The following is a 19108-nucleotide window of genomic DNA, read 5'->3' as shown; positions in this document are numbered from 1 at the left end:
TTGTCAAACATTTTGCTACATGAAAAATCGAAATGTCGTTATCTAATACTGAAAAAGTTGTTAATACAACTAATACCCAAGACTGGTGTGGTTTATCGATCTGATAACGTCTATTTTATCACTGTCTGCTGGAAAAAACAAAATAGGCCTTTCTAATATGGCAGCAATTTTGTAACACACCAAATAAATGAGACTGTTTTGGCACAAATGGCCATTTTTATAACACGACAGAATACAATCCACGAACTACCAATATCAAATGCCTATTAGGCCTACTACAAGCAAAAAGCTTTATGTTAGGAAACAGTTTCACATTTCATTCATACACACCAGCTTCTCAAGCATGAGATCCAAAAGTAGTATTACGAAATTTTTATATAAATTTGGAATCATCTTATTCTTCCATAATTTGTGTGATGTTCCCGTTTCTTCTCCTTCCTCTTTCTAACAAACAACCTTGTCATCGCCAATTCTGTAGCTATTGCTGCCACTGTCAAAATTTGGTTCAAATGGCTCTGAGCACTATGGGACTTAACATATGTGGTCATCAGTCCCCTAGAACTTTGAACTACTTAAACCTAACTAACCTAAGGACATCACACGCATCCATGCCCGAGGCAGGATTCGAACCTGCGATCGTAGCGGTCACGCGGACTGTCAAAAAATTTGTTCGCCAATTAACTTCACTAACATTGCCAGAATCACAGGTTTAGTTATCCCGCGATTATTTTCCGGTTAGGCGTTATTACGTGTTCGAACAACACTTTTTCCGCGTTACTTCCAGAATAGAAGTTACGCGGCTGCTGGCCAAGGACTGTACTACTGGTCCTTACTAGTGTAGCAATCTGGCCAAAAATTTTCTGTCAAAATTTCATTTTCTTGAATACACTGAGAAGGTAATACGTAATCTTTCTCACCTGTTATTCCTGTCAGTCGTTTATTTCCATCCTGGTAGTCTGAATCTATGGATTTCACTAGTAATTATAACAATGCCGATCATTCGCAAACCGAATCAACCACATAAACAGACAGCCATTGACGTTCATCCGTTCGCCTTTACTCCCTCTATCTCATGTAGCCCCGTCCCCCTTTTGTTTGCGGAAAGTTTATTTCTAGATGCGACGAGGATTCTCCTGACAGACATCACGTACACCATGCATGCATTCGTTCAAAAGTCAACTTATGATTCATTCAGAAATCAACTTAAAATGTGTTCAAAAATCAACAGGGAAGCGTTTCAAAATCATATGAATAATTGATAGAAAAACGTGCGCTGAATGCTAGGCACTTTATGAAACAAGTTTTTTCCTCAAATATATGAATTTGGCGCCCCCTTCCCCGGTAACATCTAGCTGCTTGCTGCGACTGCTTGCAACAGCCAACAGCCACATTCCTGTAGCCAGAAGCTGGAGAATCTACTACTCAAACGTGACTCAACAGCGCATGCGCATGAGCCCGCGTGTAACTGCTAAAACAAATCGTATGTAAACAGTTGCGACTTCACGCTCATTGGAGGCAATTTGTTGTTACGAAGCACTGCAAAGTCTTCCTAAAGCCTTTGGCACATTTTCAGTTGGCAGATGCTTGCATGAGCGCTGTGTGTCGTTGATGTATATGGCGCATTTCCGTTGCAATTTAAGTTATTTTCGTTTTTTTCTCTCGTTTATGTTTTATTGTTGAAGTATTATTCTGCAGTAGCGGGATACAGTAATATCGGTTCTTACCAGTCAAAATTACAAAAATTTAACTGTAAACTAAAACAATGAAAAATTCCCGGAATTCTAAAAATATCCCGGGTTTTTCCCGGATCTCTCGGGTCGTATACACCCTGCATTTGCAATTTCCCGCAAGTTGTGTTTTTCAGAATTCGGGCACAATTCTTACCTAAAGTTTATAAAGCATTGCTCTATTTTTTTTTCTGTAACTTGCAATAGTTCATAATTATGTAGTAGACCTAATCTTTATTGCAGAATCAACTAAATTATAGAAAAAATAACATTTTTAAAAGGAAAACAATTATGAAAATTAAAATGTAAGATGTAATATTTTTTATCCTTGTAATATACATAATACGTGGAATTAAATAGGTCTAGTACCTCAGCCATTATGTCATGCATATCTCGTAAAATTCTGGTTCCTACAAACGTATAACATTGGATTAAATGATACCTCAATTTGAGGAAGCATTTTGAGGAAAAAAAAAGTCATCCATTTCTTTGTAATTTTTTAATAACCCTAAGCAGGTTCAAAAATATTAAAAATACTTCTAATTTGTTTAGAAAGTGTGCTGCATTACCCAATGTCAACAAAAAAATCTGTGGAACATATGCATTATAAACAGTGTCTGAAAGAAATAGGTGTTGATTTTTATATAATTCGGAAAAGTACCCTGTATCCTTAAAGAATCTAAGTCTCATGTATAAAACAGCCTCAGATGTATGATTATTTTCCAAATGAGTTAATGTGTTAAATATCTGACATTAGTAAGTAAGCCAGAAAAAGTTTAGAACAGGTTTTATGTTTGAAGTTTGTTGGCAGTTGCAAAGTGCTCTTATTATGAAACACTGAATGAATCCAGTCTGGGTAATTTGCACTTCATTTTAGGCAAAAACTACTTTTTACACTTGTCAATCTTTATGACACCATATCTCCTGAACTACATGTCGTAGAATGATATAATTTTGTGGATAAATTCAGTGCTATATGCGGATACTGTCTGCAAAGTGTGTTGCAAACACAATTAGTAGTAAAAAAGTAATTTTACTGCAAGAACAGCAAAAGTGAAGTATGAAACTTATTCCCTTTCATCATTTTGCATGGGACATTTGTGGGAAAGTGTTTCATAACAGTTAAATTTACGTTTGTTGGAAGTTGCTAAGTGCACTCATTCTCAAACACAGGATGAATGCAGTTGGTATAATTTGTGTCTTGTGCACTACAGTGTCTCAAGACATAAGCATAAGCACATAAATGTCTTATTGTGATAAACTTTTAATATAACGTTATCCCGGTTAATGAGTAGACTATAAGAGCATTTTAAATTTTGCCAATAATTACGTGAAATATTGAAAATAAAATTTTTGTTGTCCTAGCTGGAAGCCACTAGGCAACCTGCAGCTGGGCAGTAATACAGATCCCTGAATGCACTCCTCCACTACAGGACTTTATTTTGAGTCGGGGTGTGAGGTGGCACATGTGTGCAGAAAAGATGAGAAATTTCTTACCTCCAAGGCACCACATTTATCCCAGTGCCTACTGAAACAAACAGCATCCACTGAAAGTGAAATACTATTGCAAGATAACTTGTGTTTTGCTGCGATAAATGTTGTCAACAGAAAATAATTCAAAGTAAACATCTTTACCAAATATTAATTTTGTCAATGGTAGCTAAAATAAATGTTCTCGAAATACAGTGGGTGTAACTCGATCTTGTTAAAAATAATAAATGTTGACCAGAATTTATTTTCATTTTGTTACTTTGCTGCAGTTGATCTTCCCTGTAAGTTTCTTAAGTGAAAACAGGTCAGAGAACACCATCATTAAAATGATGTGAAAAGAGTTATATTTTCAGCCATACAATTTATTAAGTCACAGAATGCTGCTCCAGATTTTATAACATACTGTATCTCCCAGATGATTTCTCACGGGTCTTATACACGCTTGCTAACAACTGATGCATTGTTGTGTATAGTAAATTCGATAATTAGAGTTACAGAAGTAATCGTCGTGCATCGAGGGAGAGCTTCGGATCAGGGTGGACCGTAGTACAGTGACAGAAGGGGACCACCCCGATTTTAAAGGAGAGAACTGAAATCCGTGTGAGAGGGTTCATGCAGAGGCACGCAGTATAGCTCCCTGGAGCTGCCGCTCTGCAGAGGCCATCGAAGATGAACTAACCCAAATGCAGAAATCATCCACATACAGAGCAGGGGAGACCAAAGGACCGACGGAGGCCACAAGTCCATCTATAGCAATGCGGAGAAAAGTACACTCAATACAGAACCCTGTGGGATGCCATTCTCCTGGGTCCATGGAGAAGTAAAAACAATACCAACCCGAACCCTGAACAATCGATGGAACAGGAACTGGCGAATAAAAATCGGAAGCAGGCCTCGAAGACCCCACTCATGAAGTGTAAGATGCGATGGCGCCAAGCCGTGTCATAGGCCTTGCGAAGGTCGAAAAATACTGCAACCAAATGGCGGCGCTGGGAAAAAGCCTGCCGAACTGCGGATTACAAGCGAAGTAAATGATCGATTGGAGACTGTCCCTCTTGGAAGCCACACTGGTAAGGGGACAATATATCCCAAGATTCGAGGGCCCAATTGAGCCAACACGCTACCATCTGGTCAAGTAACTTGCAAATAATGTTCGTCAGGCTAATAGGTCGATAGCTTTCGACTAACAGGGGGTTCTTACCAGGCTTAAGGACAGGAACCACGATGCTATCCCTCCACTGAGAAGGGAAGTCACCCTGGAGCCAAATACGGTTGAACACCCAGAGAAGATGTTGCCGTTGTGGAGCACTGAGATGTTGAAGCAGTTGGTTATGAATGGAGTCTGCGCCAGGGGCCGTATCATGAGAAGAAGAAAGTGCAGAAAGAAGGTCCCATTCAGTAAAGGGTTTGTTTTAAGATTCTGACTGACAAGGGGTAAAACGTAAGGCGGAAGCTTTGGCCTGCTGTTTCTGGTGAAGGAAAGCAGCCGGATAGGAGGCTGTTGCAAAATGGGTCGCAAGATGTTCCGCAAGAATCAACGGGTCCATGCAAAGGCCATCCGGCAGATGTAGGACCTGGAGAGTAGACTGCCGACGGGAACCTCGGAGAGAGTGAAGTGTAGCCCATATCCGTGACATAGGGGCAGTAGAAGGGAGGGAAGAAACAAAGCGTTCCCAACACATCCGTTTACTCTGTCTGATTAAGTATCGGGCTTTAGCGCGAAGGCGTTTGAAGGTAATAAGGCTGGCAACGGATGGGTGTTGCAAAGGATAAGGTGTTGCAAAGCCTGATGGTGATCACGGATCGCAATGGCAATGGCAATGGCCGTACTCCACCACGGGACTTGCCGACGGAGAAATGGTCCCTATGAGCGCAAAATAGCAAGGCTAGCAGAGCGAACAATTGCATCAGACACGTCATGTAGGATGTCATCAATACAACCTGACAAAGAGAGAGAAAAAAACGACCTGTGCCGTGTATAGAGGCCAATCAGCTCATTGGAAAGACTGAGGTAACCTGTCCATCAGGGAGCGGGAAGGCAGCAAGAGTATCAATGGGAAATGATCACTATCACAAAGGTCGTCGTGTGGTGACCATGTAATGAAGGGAGGAGGGAGGGAGAAGAAAGAGAAAGATCAATGGCAGAAAAGGTACCATGACCGGCACTGAAATGAGTAGAGGAACCATCATTAAGAAGGCACAAGTCGTGGTCTGCAAGAAACTGGTCTATGAGAAGACCCCGACTAGATGGGAATGCACTGCCCCATAAGGGATGATGAGCATTAAAATCCCCGAGGAGAAGGAAGGGAGGAGGAAGTTGCTGAAGAAGGGCAGTTAGGGCAACAGGTGTACGAGTCCTGTCAGGAGGGAGATAAAGATTGCAAACCGTGACCTCAGAGTCCAGGTGGACCCTAACAGCAACTGCTTCCAATGTAGTTTGAAGAGGAACCCACATGCTAGCAATGTCTGTATGGACCAGCGTACAAACGCCACCGGAGGCCCGCTGGGGGCCGACCTGGTTTCGACAGAAAACAAGGAATCCATGGAGAGTCGGTGCATAAGGGATTTCAACTCTGGAAGGTGACAGTAATATTCATTACAATTCCATTGGATAACCGCAGAACGATGATTCAAATGGGGGGTGAACAGGCTAAAGCCAGTCATACCGCTGGGTCACCATCCGTCACAGACAAGGAGGGGGCGACATCCACAAACATGTCAGAACCAGTTTATGAGGATGGGTACGAGACCTCTGGCGACACTAGACGCTCCTTGTCGTGGAACTTATGTTTCTTCTTCTTTTCTGTTTGAGATCGAGGAGGGCTGTGCGGCGAAAAGGAGCTAGCTGGAGCAAGATCTGGAATGGAAAGAGGTCGGGCGACCTGTGGGGCCACAGACCATGGTTCTTGTTGTCATCGTGTGGCAGCAGACCTTTGGCCTGGAAGGTGCCGGAAAGGGGTATCCTGGGAGGGGCATCCTTGACCTGTAGGTGCCAAAGAAGTGGGGCACTTCTCCGGCTGGGGAGGGGGAGCGGCACCCAGAGGGAAGGGTGTGGGAGCGACAGGGGAAGGAAGGGGGAGGAAGGGGTGAAGGTGTAACTAAAGCATAGCTAGACGTCATGGACACAGGACGAAGACTTGCATACTTCTTACGAGCCTCAGTGTAGGTTAGACGATCAAGGGCCTTATACTCTTGTATCGTCTTTTCCTTCTTATAAACTGGGCAATCTGGTGAATGTGGAGAATGATTGCCATGACAATTAACACATACAGGAGGGGGAACACAGGAACTCCCCTCATGGAGTGGACGTCCACAGTCACCACATAGAGGGGCCTGCGAACAGCGGGGAGACGTGTGTCCAAAACGCAAACACTTAAAACATCTCATAGGTAGTGGGATGTACGGCTTCCCGTCACATCGATAAACCATAATCTTGACCTTCTGAGAGGGGGTATCCCCTTCAAAGGCCAGGACAAAGGCACCAGTATCAATGCAATTGTCCTTCGGACCCTTCTGAACACACTGAACAAAGTGAACACCCCACCGTCCGATATGGTCCCAAAGTCCCTCATCAGTTTGAAGGATGAGGTCCATGTGAAAAATCACACCTTGAACCATATTGAGAGACTGGTGGGGGGGGTAATGGACACAGGAATTGTGCCAAGATGGTTACAGGCACGAAGGGCTGCAGACTGGGCAGCTGAAGCAGTTTTGATCAACAACGAACCCGACCGCATCTTACTCAGAGAGTGCACTTCACCAAAGTTGTCTTCAATGTGTTCAACAAAAAATAAAGGTTTGGTATTGGTGAAAGTATCCCCATCAGTCCTGGTGCAAACCAGATAGCGGGGGAAAGGTTTCGCCCCTGGCCGACGAGCCTGACCCTCCTCCCAGGGGGTAGCCATGGAATGGAAGGCCGAAGGGGCAGAAGAAGCAGCACTAAAAGAATCATTTCCATGCAGAGAAACAGCCGTAGAAGAACGGCCAGAGTTATGGACCCATATGCATTTCATTTGCATAGCGTCCGCTCTGATACCACTCACTCCGATCACGGGCTCTCTCCATGGGTGCCACCCAGCCACAGCAAGGGCCGTCTGGCACCGTGGCCACTGCCAGGAGTACAGATCCTCTAGGACGACAAGCAACCACTCCTAGGCTTCCATGAGGTGGTCACAGCTCAGTTATCAGAAGTGTGGACCCTGTGTTTTCAGGAGGCTCAACCAAAAGGGTACATAGGGACCCCACCACACGGGCTGGCTACAGTGCTGGCTATGCACGCTAGCCATCAAACAACGATGTGAAGGAAAAGGTGGAAGGAACTAGGAGGGCACATGTCAGAAACACTAGGTAAGGTGCTCTTCCCCAAATGGCTCACACTATGGAACAGAAATTTAGTAATGGAGGTCAAACCCCAGAGGGGGACCACAGAATACCAAAAGGATGAGGTAATTACGCAACAAAACCAAATTGGAAAGCCAACATAACCAGGAGGATAGCAGGGCCAACATAAACAAGGACACCAAGAGAGGGAAGGAGAGGGTGAAGGGGAAAGAGCAAGGACAGGAAAGGGGGGGGGGGGGGGGGAAAGGCAATGAAATGCAGCTCAGGAAAGAAGGCAGGCTGCAATAGCTCGGGGCCCCGTACTCACCACGCATGTACTCACGAAAGGACCGTGAGCCCTTTGGGGGTGGGGGTGGGGGTGGGGGGGTGGGGTGTGGGGACGAAACCAGGACTGACAAATTACTGATGACAACCAATCTAAGAAAGCTGGCACAAAACCAAAAATTTATACTATTCTCCTACAGTCTGCAGCTGGAATGTGATGATTCCCAAAAACCCTGGGCAAGGTAATATTCTTGTCTAATTTTTGTTACAACTACTTGAAGTAAGACTAACCATTTTTAGACCAAGTCCACACCACACAAATAGAAACAAGAAGAGAGAGATCAAAAGTCCAGTCATGCTACGTCTGAACATGTGACGAGAACACAACTACAACTGATATTGCAAATTCAATTTAAATGCAAGTAGAAACACATAGCACACTTACTTGTCTCCTGCATTCTTCCATAAGCATTTCTTTTTCCTTTATTTTCATTTCAAATCTTTCACGCTCTTTTGAACGAATATCAGTATTTAAACATATAGCTGTTATTTCTTTGAACACACGGTGTGGCTTCACTGGTTCAAAAGGTTTTTTCATGAGGACAACAGGAGGCCTGGCTTTAAACTGTGTCACTTCTGCTGCTCGACGGTCTTCTTCAAGCTACAAAAACAATTAGACTCTGCATACACACCAACTGACAGTATTTGTACTAATTTAAGTACAGCTTTTTAACACAGAAAGAGTTGGGGGAGAGACTTACTTTTGCTTTCAGTGCTTCTTCATGCTGCACTCTTCTTTCCTCAGTATACAAATGGAAAGGTTCGGGTTGTGTAGGAGGGTGAGATTTTAATTCTGATTGTGAGACTGAACATTTTACTGATTTGGGTATTGGATTTGCACGGAATTCCCGAGCTCTTTTCTCTTCTTCTAAAACCTGAAACAGTAAATCCGATGTACTAACTACAAGCAGAGGAAATGACACAAAGCAAGTGCAGCTATGGGAAATGTTATATTTTGGTACAATATTCATTTAAGCTTTTTGTGTTAGTTGCAAACTGTAAAATGCATTATTCGCTAACTGCAAACAACTGCTGTACTTAACATTTTCATTTAAACTCAGATTTTTATGTAACATCAACATGCAAAATATGTTCATACAAGGTGAATCTAGAAAGTAATTTCCGATCACGTCCATAGATGGCAAAAGTAGCCAGATAGAAATGTGAATGCACAGGAGTGAAGAAGAGGTATGTGGGAATAATGCTCTGCAGTTTCAATCTTGTGACAGCAGTGGTTACTGCACAGGATAAAAACAAAATAGACAATGGCTGCTCTGATATAGTCTCCCGGCAACTGCAAGGTTTGTGCAGTCATCTGATTTTTGCATGCTCAGGAAAAATCTCCAAAAGATATCCATCACCAATTGTGCCACATGTATGGACGCTACATTATAAACAACAGTATGGTCAGAAAATGGTGCAGGCAATTCAATGCACGACAAACCAATATTCAAGACGAACACCGTAGTGGCTGACCATTCCTGGTAACACCATAACTGATGGAGAAATTATGGCAAGCAATTTTACAGAACCAGTGCTTCACAATTTCGGAACTCTCTCATCAATTTCCCCTTATGTCTCAGTCACTGTTGTACAAAAATTGTCTTATGGTGGCAAAGCAACTGACAGATGAAAACAAAACCAAACATGTGACCACACTACTGACATTCCCTACAGTGGTACCAAAAGAAAGGTTTTAGTTTCTTGACCATGTTGTTATTGGGGATGAAACACGAGTTCATATACATCTACATATATACTCCACTAGCCACCAAGCAATGCGTGGCAGAAGCCACTATTTGCACCGAAGTCATATACCCTTTTTATAGACTGCTATGACCTGGACCTTCTTCCAGTCCTGTGGAATTTTCCGCTGTTTCAGTGATCTTTGATGGATGATGGATAAGAATGGCGCTATATTTGTAGCATAGTCAACATAAAATCTTATGGGGATACTGCCTGGGACAGATGCCTTCCCGGCGTCTTAAGGATCTTAACTGTTTTAAAATCCCAGATACACTAAACAATTTGTCGGTCCTCCTTGCGTTTGTCCGATAATTGAAAGGGGGAATAGTGCTGCAGTCCTCTACCATAAACAGGTTTTGAAAGGTAGGTTTAGAATTTCGGCCTTCTGTTTATCATCATCCGTTACATTACCCATACTGTCAGCAAGAGAAGGTATTGAATTACTTGTAGCATTCATAGATGTTACGTATGACCAAAAATGTTTGGGGTTATTTTTAGAATCTGCAGATAATATATTGCTTTAAAATTCGTTAAAAGAATCTCGCATTGACCTTTTGAAAGCTCCTTTCATTTTGCATAATTTGTGTTTGTCTACGTTTAAAACGACTGTGCAAAATTCTCTGCTTTCTCAGCAACTTCCTAACATGTTTGTTGAACCAAGGTCCTTTCCCTCCTCTATATTTTTGCTAGGCACATATTTCTCTAGCACGTGGTGAACAATATCTTTAAATTCCAACCAAAGATGCTCAATATCTTTGTGTCCCACGGTGAATGCTTGGAGCTGACTATGAAGATATTCTTTAATGACACTTTTATTTGCTTTCCCAAACAAGAAAACTCTAGGTTAGGTTCACCCAATAGCCCCGATGTCATCCAAGGGTCTTATCTATTCCATTTCATGAAGCATTATTGGCAGGACAATGTTCCGCAACAATGCTGATATGCAGTATGAGGCAGCTTTGTGGCTCCCGATGTCAGCAGTCTATTCCTATGAAATGGACATACAACTGATGGTACACTATTACTATGAACACCTTAACAATGGTGGTAGCTGTTGTTAAGTAGCCAGTGACTACGTAAATATTTCGATAAATATTTCTTATTTAGTGATGTTTTTGTTTCCTTTATCAAACATTGGAACTTACTTTCTAGGTTCACCTTGTATTTATCTAAAGAAAATGGGTAAAACATGTAAGAAATATGTAAAATCATGAAAATACTTTGTTAAGATTTCAAAGTAAAACAATAATTTCAAACAAAATTAACTTCTGAATTATACCATAGCCTACAGTATTATTTTAATGTGCATTTTAACATAAACACAAAAAGCACATTAAGAAGACAAGGCTGCTTATGCAATCTGCAGCTGGGCAAGTTGAGCACCGCAATCCTGTTGTTGCAGTGGAAAGAAGACACTCTTGCAGAAAAGGCCAAGCTGTTTCTATGTCATGCCACAGATTTTTCATTCTGCACGTGGCTAGAGGCAATGTGTTGACACAACAAGTGAGTTTCTAACCCATATAAATTACTGTCAATTTTGGCAGAGGTAGTCACAATCCAGTAGTGCTTGCGACAATGAGAGGCTTATGCCAAGCACTGGACCAGGATGAGACAGTAGGCAACTGCCACAAGGGTAGATCTTCGCCTCACCAGGCCGTTCTTCCCAGGTCTTGGCCCCCTTCCTACTGGTGAGCGACCTCTAGGCTCGCAGCGGCAGCAGCCGCCAGACTCCTGCCCTGGTGGCCAAAAAACCGATACCGAGGCGGAACATTCACTCACCTTTCTATGCGGAAGGCATCCTGGTACTACGCACCTTCACTCACAGGGCGAGTTGCAGTCCTAGAGGCTGTCACCCCCGCAAGTATTCTGGCAATCCTCCATGTCGCTGGCACTTTCCATGAGCAGCTAAACTGCACTTAACTGGGGCACACACTGCTGAGCAAGCTCACAGGGTATCAGAGCATTCCCAAGTGCAGAACATGCCAAATAGGGCTTGGCTGCTCCACCGAAGTGCTGCAAGTGCATTAGCATGAAATTTCAATAAAATGTTTGACTTTCTACCTATACCCCTGCCATAACTCACTGCTGCAACCAACCCTTTTTTTTTAATTTAGCAAAACCAATTAAAGGTCACTTTGTGGCACTTTAAAATATGTATTTTGTAAGTATATTTTATACAGATACTATACCAATATCTATATGCATATTAATTATAATTATATACTCTAAATTACTTTCATGTCTTTCAGCATGGATTCAATTTTAGACTTTATTCCTGTCAATTCTTCTTTTTTTCCCTTGGTTAATCTTCTGAAACTGTTTTATTGGAAAATATATTTCATATCTCCCACATTTTCAGCTTTATCCCCCAAATCATCAGCACATTTCTCTAGTTCACTAACAGCACCTTATAATCTCCTCTTTTTGGTTTTAAATTCTTCTATTTCATTTACAACGGCTTTTCTTTTAGAACCTTGCATTTCAGCTTGCCTCAATTTTTTCTGTTCTTCAATATACATTGTATATTTTTTGCCTGATATTAGCAGCAGATAAACGAAGTTCCTCGCTCACTTCACAATTAACTAATTCTCCTGTGTGTTTTATGTGTCAGGTATTACTCTTTGGGCAATAAATGTTTTGCTTTTCATATTTTCCACTTCTATAAATTAGTTTGATGAGAAACCTCTTTCTACATCTGCTTTACCACGAGACAAAATCAATAACTTTTTGATGACACTGTGCAGCTTTGAAAAATCTGGAGTCAAGAACATACTCAAAAGAGATCATATCAGATAATACTTGCTCACTTTGTTATAATCTATAGCAGCACTTCACAATCATTATCTCTAATAACTTTAGTTTTCACAAAGTTTCTTTACACCAATTTCATTTTGGCATAACAATCAAAGTGATTTAATGCTATCTGCCTTGGATCTAAAGAAGATAAACTTTAAACCATTAGTGAGATAGTTGGAGATTTTTCTAGCAATTTTTTAACTAGTGAAATCAAAAAATTATGAGTAGCAGATCTTAAATTAAAGTTATCTTTTTCAGAGACTTTCTCAAAAAGTCAATTTTTTGCTAAAAAGTATAAAATAATTTTATTAATTTCTGTATGGATAGATTTATCTGCCAAATCAAATTCTGATAGTTAGTTTGCAGAGGTTAGTTTATCTATGCTTTTTTTATTATATGAAAATTTATACAAAGGTCAAGAACAAACCACCTGAGATCCTCAGCAAAAGAGGTAACATTGGATTACTGTTTTGATACTTTTCTAAGAATGGGGTTAACATTCTGGCAACAGATAAGGAAAAATTAAGTTTCACAGTTATCAAATTATCTTCAGTAGCTTTCTCTAATGTCTCATAGATTCTGAACCTGGTTTGTTAAACTGCTTTTTCCCCCACACAAAAAACAAAATGTTTCACAGCATGCCATATCTTTTATGTCCTCTCTGCTGCTGGAATATTTTCAAATCACCTACAGCTACAAAAATTAAATGAAATTTTCTTACTTGTTGAATTTTTTTAGAAATGCCACTTCTTTCTTAAAAGCATAATTCATCACATACAGACCACAGCTACCTAAATTACACTCCTGTTTAATGAGTTATCAATTTAAATTTCCTTGAATCATACCAAATAGTTTCCAATTAACAGCTGCACCGTCCACTGAAATCTGAATGAACTTTTGTATGTTCAGTTTACTTGTTAGATTATAAAATGCTTTCATAGCATCCTCAGCAGTACTGTGACCTAGGGAGCAGAATGCAGATATCGTGTTTCTACTTTATTGATTACATCTACCTGTAACAGATGTGTAAATCCATTTGCTTGGCCTGTAAAGATTTATTTAATGCTTCATCAAAGCACAGTGCGAAACTATCCACATAATTAATTTTATTATGCAGTATATACATAATTACTTTTATTATACAGTGCATTCATGAAATATGGCGTTACCCCAAAGCTGACCAAGTGTGCACACTTAGTTGGTCCACATGAAAACTGTTTTGCGATGTCACTGTCTGGAAACATTTGCAGAAAAACACTACTGACACCCGCACACGACTTGTATGAAAAATTATTAGTCATATGTTTTATTGCCCATATTATTTCGGCATCCAACACAGAATTTTTAAAAATGTGATTTGATACAGTAGCCACTTGTTCTACTGCCTCATTAATGGTTTTTTTTCTCTTTTTGTTTCAAAACTACTGATTTGGGCGTTTTAGTTCCTTCTTTATTTTTTTGGTTAAAAATAATTTTAAGTTCACGGCAGCTGTTTCTTTGGCCATCATTAACATCAAATCTCTCTTACCTAAAAAAGAAAATAAAAATGTAACTTTCATTAGCTGCCATATGTATATTCAATTTCATGGAAGGCAAGTTAAATTTGGGTACACATTTACTATTAAGGTCTTAAAAGTTTTATCATGCCATCAAATTTCTATTGTACCGTACAACTTCTCAAACCCGAACTCAAGCCAACAATCACATAGTGCAATTAATTACAATGTCCTCTGTGCAGTGCTGCTGAATTGGATTGATAAGTTTGATTTTGGACCGTCCATAAATGAATGTAACGAGATTTATGACCCCCCCCCCCCCCCCCCCGAAACTGTTTGAATGCGTCAGATAATCTGCTTTTATTAATACCATACCACTCGTGAATTCATGTTAAACCAGAAAAAACAAAGCTCAGAGTTGAGGAGGTTGTACAGTGTGCATACAATTTCACAATAAATGTTCAAAAATGTCTCCACTGAGTTCACTGCCTTTAGCTGCATGCGTATGAACAGATTTTGCTTCTCATTTCAGTTTCACAGGTTTTTTCTTAATTCTGTCTACTGCATTCATAATGCGAGCAAGTAATGCCTCATGTGTATTGACTGTGTCCTCATAAACTATGTCTTTCATTCACCCCCATAAACAAAAATCCATTGGTATTAAATCGGGCAATCTGGGTGGCCACAGACATGTAGCACCACGACCAATTCATTTCTGGGGAAAATGTTCATTTAAATGTGTAGTAACGGTGTTGGTGAAATGTGGAGCCACGCCATCATGTTGAAAATACATTTGCAAACACGTAGCAAGTGGTACCTTCAAGCAAGCATTTCATCTTGAAGGAATTGTAAGTATGCCTCGCCAGTTAGACAGCCTGGGAAAATGAAGCCCTAATGAAGTGTGTGTTGGTTATACCACACCACACATTTATGCTAAATCCTGTTGGAAATTGCGTTGCACTGTTGCATGTGAGTTTTCTTCAGACCACACATGCTCGTTATGTAAACTGTTTATACCATCTCGAGTAAACTGTGCCTCGTCAGTAAATAATATGTATTTGTGTATCTGCTGATTAGTATTTAACTAGTTGCACAACTCCAAGCAAAGAGCAGGATCTCCCGGATGTCAATGATACACTTTTTGTTTGTGGTAAGGATACAGATTATGGTACTTCAGTACCATACCTTAAATTGTGAAATGCCTAATCGTCGAGAGATACGTCGTGTACTAGTACCCGGGTTACGTTGAACAGCATCCATAATATCCTCATCATCATCATCTTCATCTATCGAACGCACTTACTGATTATGAACGCTACGTAGAGAACCTGTCTCCCGCAACATTCGAAATACTCCGCTAATGGTTCTTGCATTCAGAATCCCCCGAGTTGGATAACGTACGTGATAATCGTTAACTGCAGCCGAACCATTACCATCACATTTGCCATAAATAAATTTGAAACGCATTCCTATTTCATAAATAATCTACAAAGTACAACAGTTACTATGTGGTTTCACTTAAATAATACACTGTTGTTCTTATGTTCTTTCACTGAACAATACAAAAACTTAACTCCTGTCAAGGTTAGGAAATTGACTGATTGATTAATTAATTGAGAAGATTTGTGGGACCAAACAATGAGGTCATCAGTCCTGCGATTCTGAAGTGAGTCACAGAAGAAAGAGGATCCTCTAAAAGTGGATGGATCCAGTCAGGGGAGTCAAATTATAGAATAATGAACATTAAACACACACAGTAAAGGCACAAAAGGTGAGACCAAATCTAAAAGCTGGGAAAAAGTGGGCTGGTCATGGGGTCACACACCGAGAACACATAAAAGTAGTACCAAAGGTTAGAAAACGACAAACAACTTACTAATGGTTACCAACAATGACAAACATTTCTACATTCTTAATGAAAAGTAATCAAATTTACTTGTATAATTATCTTTTCTTCTCTGGATGTTCCGGAAAACTACTGCAGATACCTGCCTGGAACACGTTTTATTAGATTCACCAGCCCAAAAACAACAAAATGCATGAAAATCGTGCTTTACTTTAACATCGTAAAGTTTTGCAATGGCTTCATATTAGCGAAGTTGCTAAATTTCAGGCAAAAACTTTTATTAGACCTAACTCCGTAACTAAACCTTTGTGGACTTGCGAACCTATGTTTGTATTAACTTTTTTCTTTAGTTTACTTGTAGAATAACATATTAAAATATTTACACATCTTCATGAATCACCCTTTATTTTGCTTGCTAAAAAGCATGCTAATGCGATGGTCACATTAGCAGCTTCGTAATTTTATCCTGGCATTATCCAAGATGTCCGCTACACAATTTATAGACTTGTCGAGTTTTCTATTTCTACAAGTGTGCTAACAATTATTTCATGCTTGAATGAATGTAGAACAACAGTCCGAGAACAACAGTCAAAGTGAGCAAAGCTAATCCGTCCAGGCAGCACAACATTTAGTGCGCTAAGCCACTATGTTATCGCCAGCAGGGCGGTAGCTGGAGAGAAGCTCTAATATTCACGACGGTAGCCAATAATGGCTGGTTACATTTGCGCGTATCGTATGATTGCGCAAAGCTTTGTGAGGATAAATGCAGCTGTGGCTCCAGCATTATAAAGGTTTAAAGCAAATGGACCTTACTTCTAGCCACAAAGTCATGGTGGTTTACAGGATTGGAGAGAGAAAGAAAATTGCTCGTATACCAAAACTAAAACAGTTTTTATGGTATCTCTTAATGGAAATGTTTGAGATATTTCGCTTGCAGTGGCACACGTCAATTGTTTGCTAGTTTACATTCTTGCATCAACGTGAAAAATGACAAAGAAAAAATTTTTTTTATAGTCTCTCTCTCTCTCTCTCTCTCTCTCTCTCTCTCTCTCTCACTCTGACTCTCTCTCTCTCTCAGAGAACTGAGAAAAAGAAACTAGTCTCTTGCAAAAAGAATGAAAATTACCTCTTTAAATGTTCATAATTCTTTTATAATAGGATGACTGGCGCAAGGAACAAGCGCTGCAATAAGAATAGCTTATGCGAACCAGAAAGAATAGAGATCAGTATTTTAAAAGAAAACAAGAATGATTTCACTTACTTTCTGTTGTTTTTTTTCCCCCCTCATCATATATTGCAAGAATGTTGTCACTTACAAGCAAATGTAAACAAGCTAGTACCAACCAATCCACGCACAACGCTGTGCATGGGATATCTTGATACCCTCCTTGTCTACAGAAATATCTATGTTGTTCATAGTCTCAAATTCAAATGATATTTCGGGTTCTCTGTTTCTAACCCAGAGTTGTCGAAAGTTCTGAGCAGTTCTGAATTTGGGAGGCTGTTCTGTATTAATTATTTTATCACAAAATTATTCTGCTGCATAGCATTATTCACTGTAATAAAATAAATATGTATGAAAAATGATGGAAAATATACTTACTGCTCATATGTAGTTTTAGAACAATTCTCCCACCTATCAAAGTGCAAAATCTTTGTTGCACACAGTGCAATTTGCTTTGAATTTGTCACCATATAGTGTAATCCAATTCTTGAACTCGCCTTTTCTTTTTAAACAAAGAAGATTAAACACACATTTACCCATTATGGGCTCTTAAAGGTGATAACATTCAACAACTGATTCAACAGAGGACATATCAATTCAAATTTTGTTAATCAAAGATGGTAGATAGAGGAAGATTATGTCCTGACGTTACATGCATAAATGGAGATCGAAGGCACCGTGGGTGTTAACGTCTATTCATTCTTGGCTGTAGTTGCCGTATAATCCGCAGCGCCTCTGCATACTACGTGGCAACTACTGCCAATAAAGAATAAGCACTTATCCTCTAGCATCTCCAATCTCTTATGCAAGTGACGGCAGGGCTGAGTCTCACATAGGCACCCAACACTCGTCACTATTCATACCAAAGATCATTAGAAAAACATTGCCTTTTATGGAACTTTGGAATTTTTACTAAAAGGCAGTAGCACTCAACAAAATCTGCGTTAAAGAACTAAAAAAGTGTTAGCCCACAGGGTATTGACTAGAAGAACTGAATGGAAAGGCAATGCACGGTTCAGTAGAACATTTATTCTTCTCATCACACAGAAAATCTGTTAATTATGGATGAAGACACGTGCCATCCTTACTTACCCAAATCTAGCAGCAGTAGCGACACAAAGAACCACTGTGAATGGGCAGAAGGAATGCAACGTCATGCATACCAGAAATTTGCTGTTCAATTACGCAAGCCCTCTACAGTTTTGCACGGAAAGAAGGTGGCTTGTTCTTCGTGTAATGTAGGCGTGTTTCGTTGACTTTTGTGTAGTCTGTCCTATGTTCCCCATTGTAGCCATTTGCCAAGGTCAGTGATCTAACAGTAGTGGATGTTTGGGATCGTTGAGTTACGAAAGCCTGAATTTAATTTTACATGTTTTGCTACAAAAAAGTCTGATACCACATTTGGCGCTCACCGTCTATATAACGTGTGCATAAACCCTTGTTACAATCGTGAGTACAATATATCATAGATGCTGTATGGTATGGAGTGCACTCATCCGAGTGTTGCTAACACTGGCCCTTTCACTGCAACTGTTGATATATCCCATTCTCCCCCCACACTGCCTTCTCTCTGTAGCCAAATTATATGTGGGCAGTAACCCTTTGCTTTCCTTTGTGGCTGTTGTCTCACACACGAGCGATTATTTCCGCAAAAGGTTTTAATACAATTGTTCGAGCCTTAAACTTTAAAATATGGCCTTTTTAAGGCGCGTGGGAACCCTGTAATTACGTATTAACCAAATATAGTGATTCAGGAGCTGAGGCTGAGTGCTGTGAAGAGATATTCATTGTATTAAGAGTGGAAAGCAATAATTATTAGCAGCCACTCGGGCACTATAATTAAGTTACAGTAAGAAGTAGTATGATAGTATTACGTGTAAGCATCCTTGTCGTTTGTGTTACTATAATAGGCAAAGAGTAATCATGTTGTGGTCATAACCACAGGGAGCAAGCTTTTTGATTCCACAGTATAGTACCATTGGTGTCGAAAATTGTTGTAAATAACAGCTCACCCACAGAAATTCACAAGCTGTAAGCAGCCGGCGTGCATCAAGAAATGAGCTTGACACATGTAGTAACACAGTTGTTTATGCTTTGTGAAGTTGGCCAAGTCGAA

General features: G+C 40.3%; 1 protein-coding gene across 2 annotated transcripts in view; it reads right to left on the bottom strand.

Annotated features, from left to right (window-relative positions):
- LOC126458103 (targeting protein for Xklp2 homolog) overlaps window positions 1-19108 on the bottom strand; it is a 152576-nt gene that overhangs the window by 10302 nt on the left and 123166 nt on the right. For both annotated transcript variants that reach the window (XM_050094929.1, XM_050094928.1), the window contains exons 8-9: window positions 8585-8758; window positions 8269-8484 (exon numbers count right to left, since the gene is read on the bottom strand). In XM_050094929.1, coding sequence (XP_049950886.1) covers window positions 8269-8484; window positions 8585-8758 — 390 coding nt within the window. The remainder of the gene's footprint in view (window positions 1-8268; window positions 8485-8584; window positions 8759-19108) is intronic.

This window comes from Schistocerca serialis, chromosome 2 (genome assembly GCF_023864345.2).
Source record: "Schistocerca serialis cubense isolate TAMUIC-IGC-003099 chromosome 2, iqSchSeri2.2, whole genome shotgun sequence".
NCBI lineage: Eukaryota > Metazoa > Arthropoda > Insecta > Orthoptera > Acrididae > Schistocerca > Schistocerca serialis.
The sequence above is the reverse complement of the archived record's forward strand: the minus strand, read 5'-3'. Positions and strand labels throughout refer to the sequence as shown.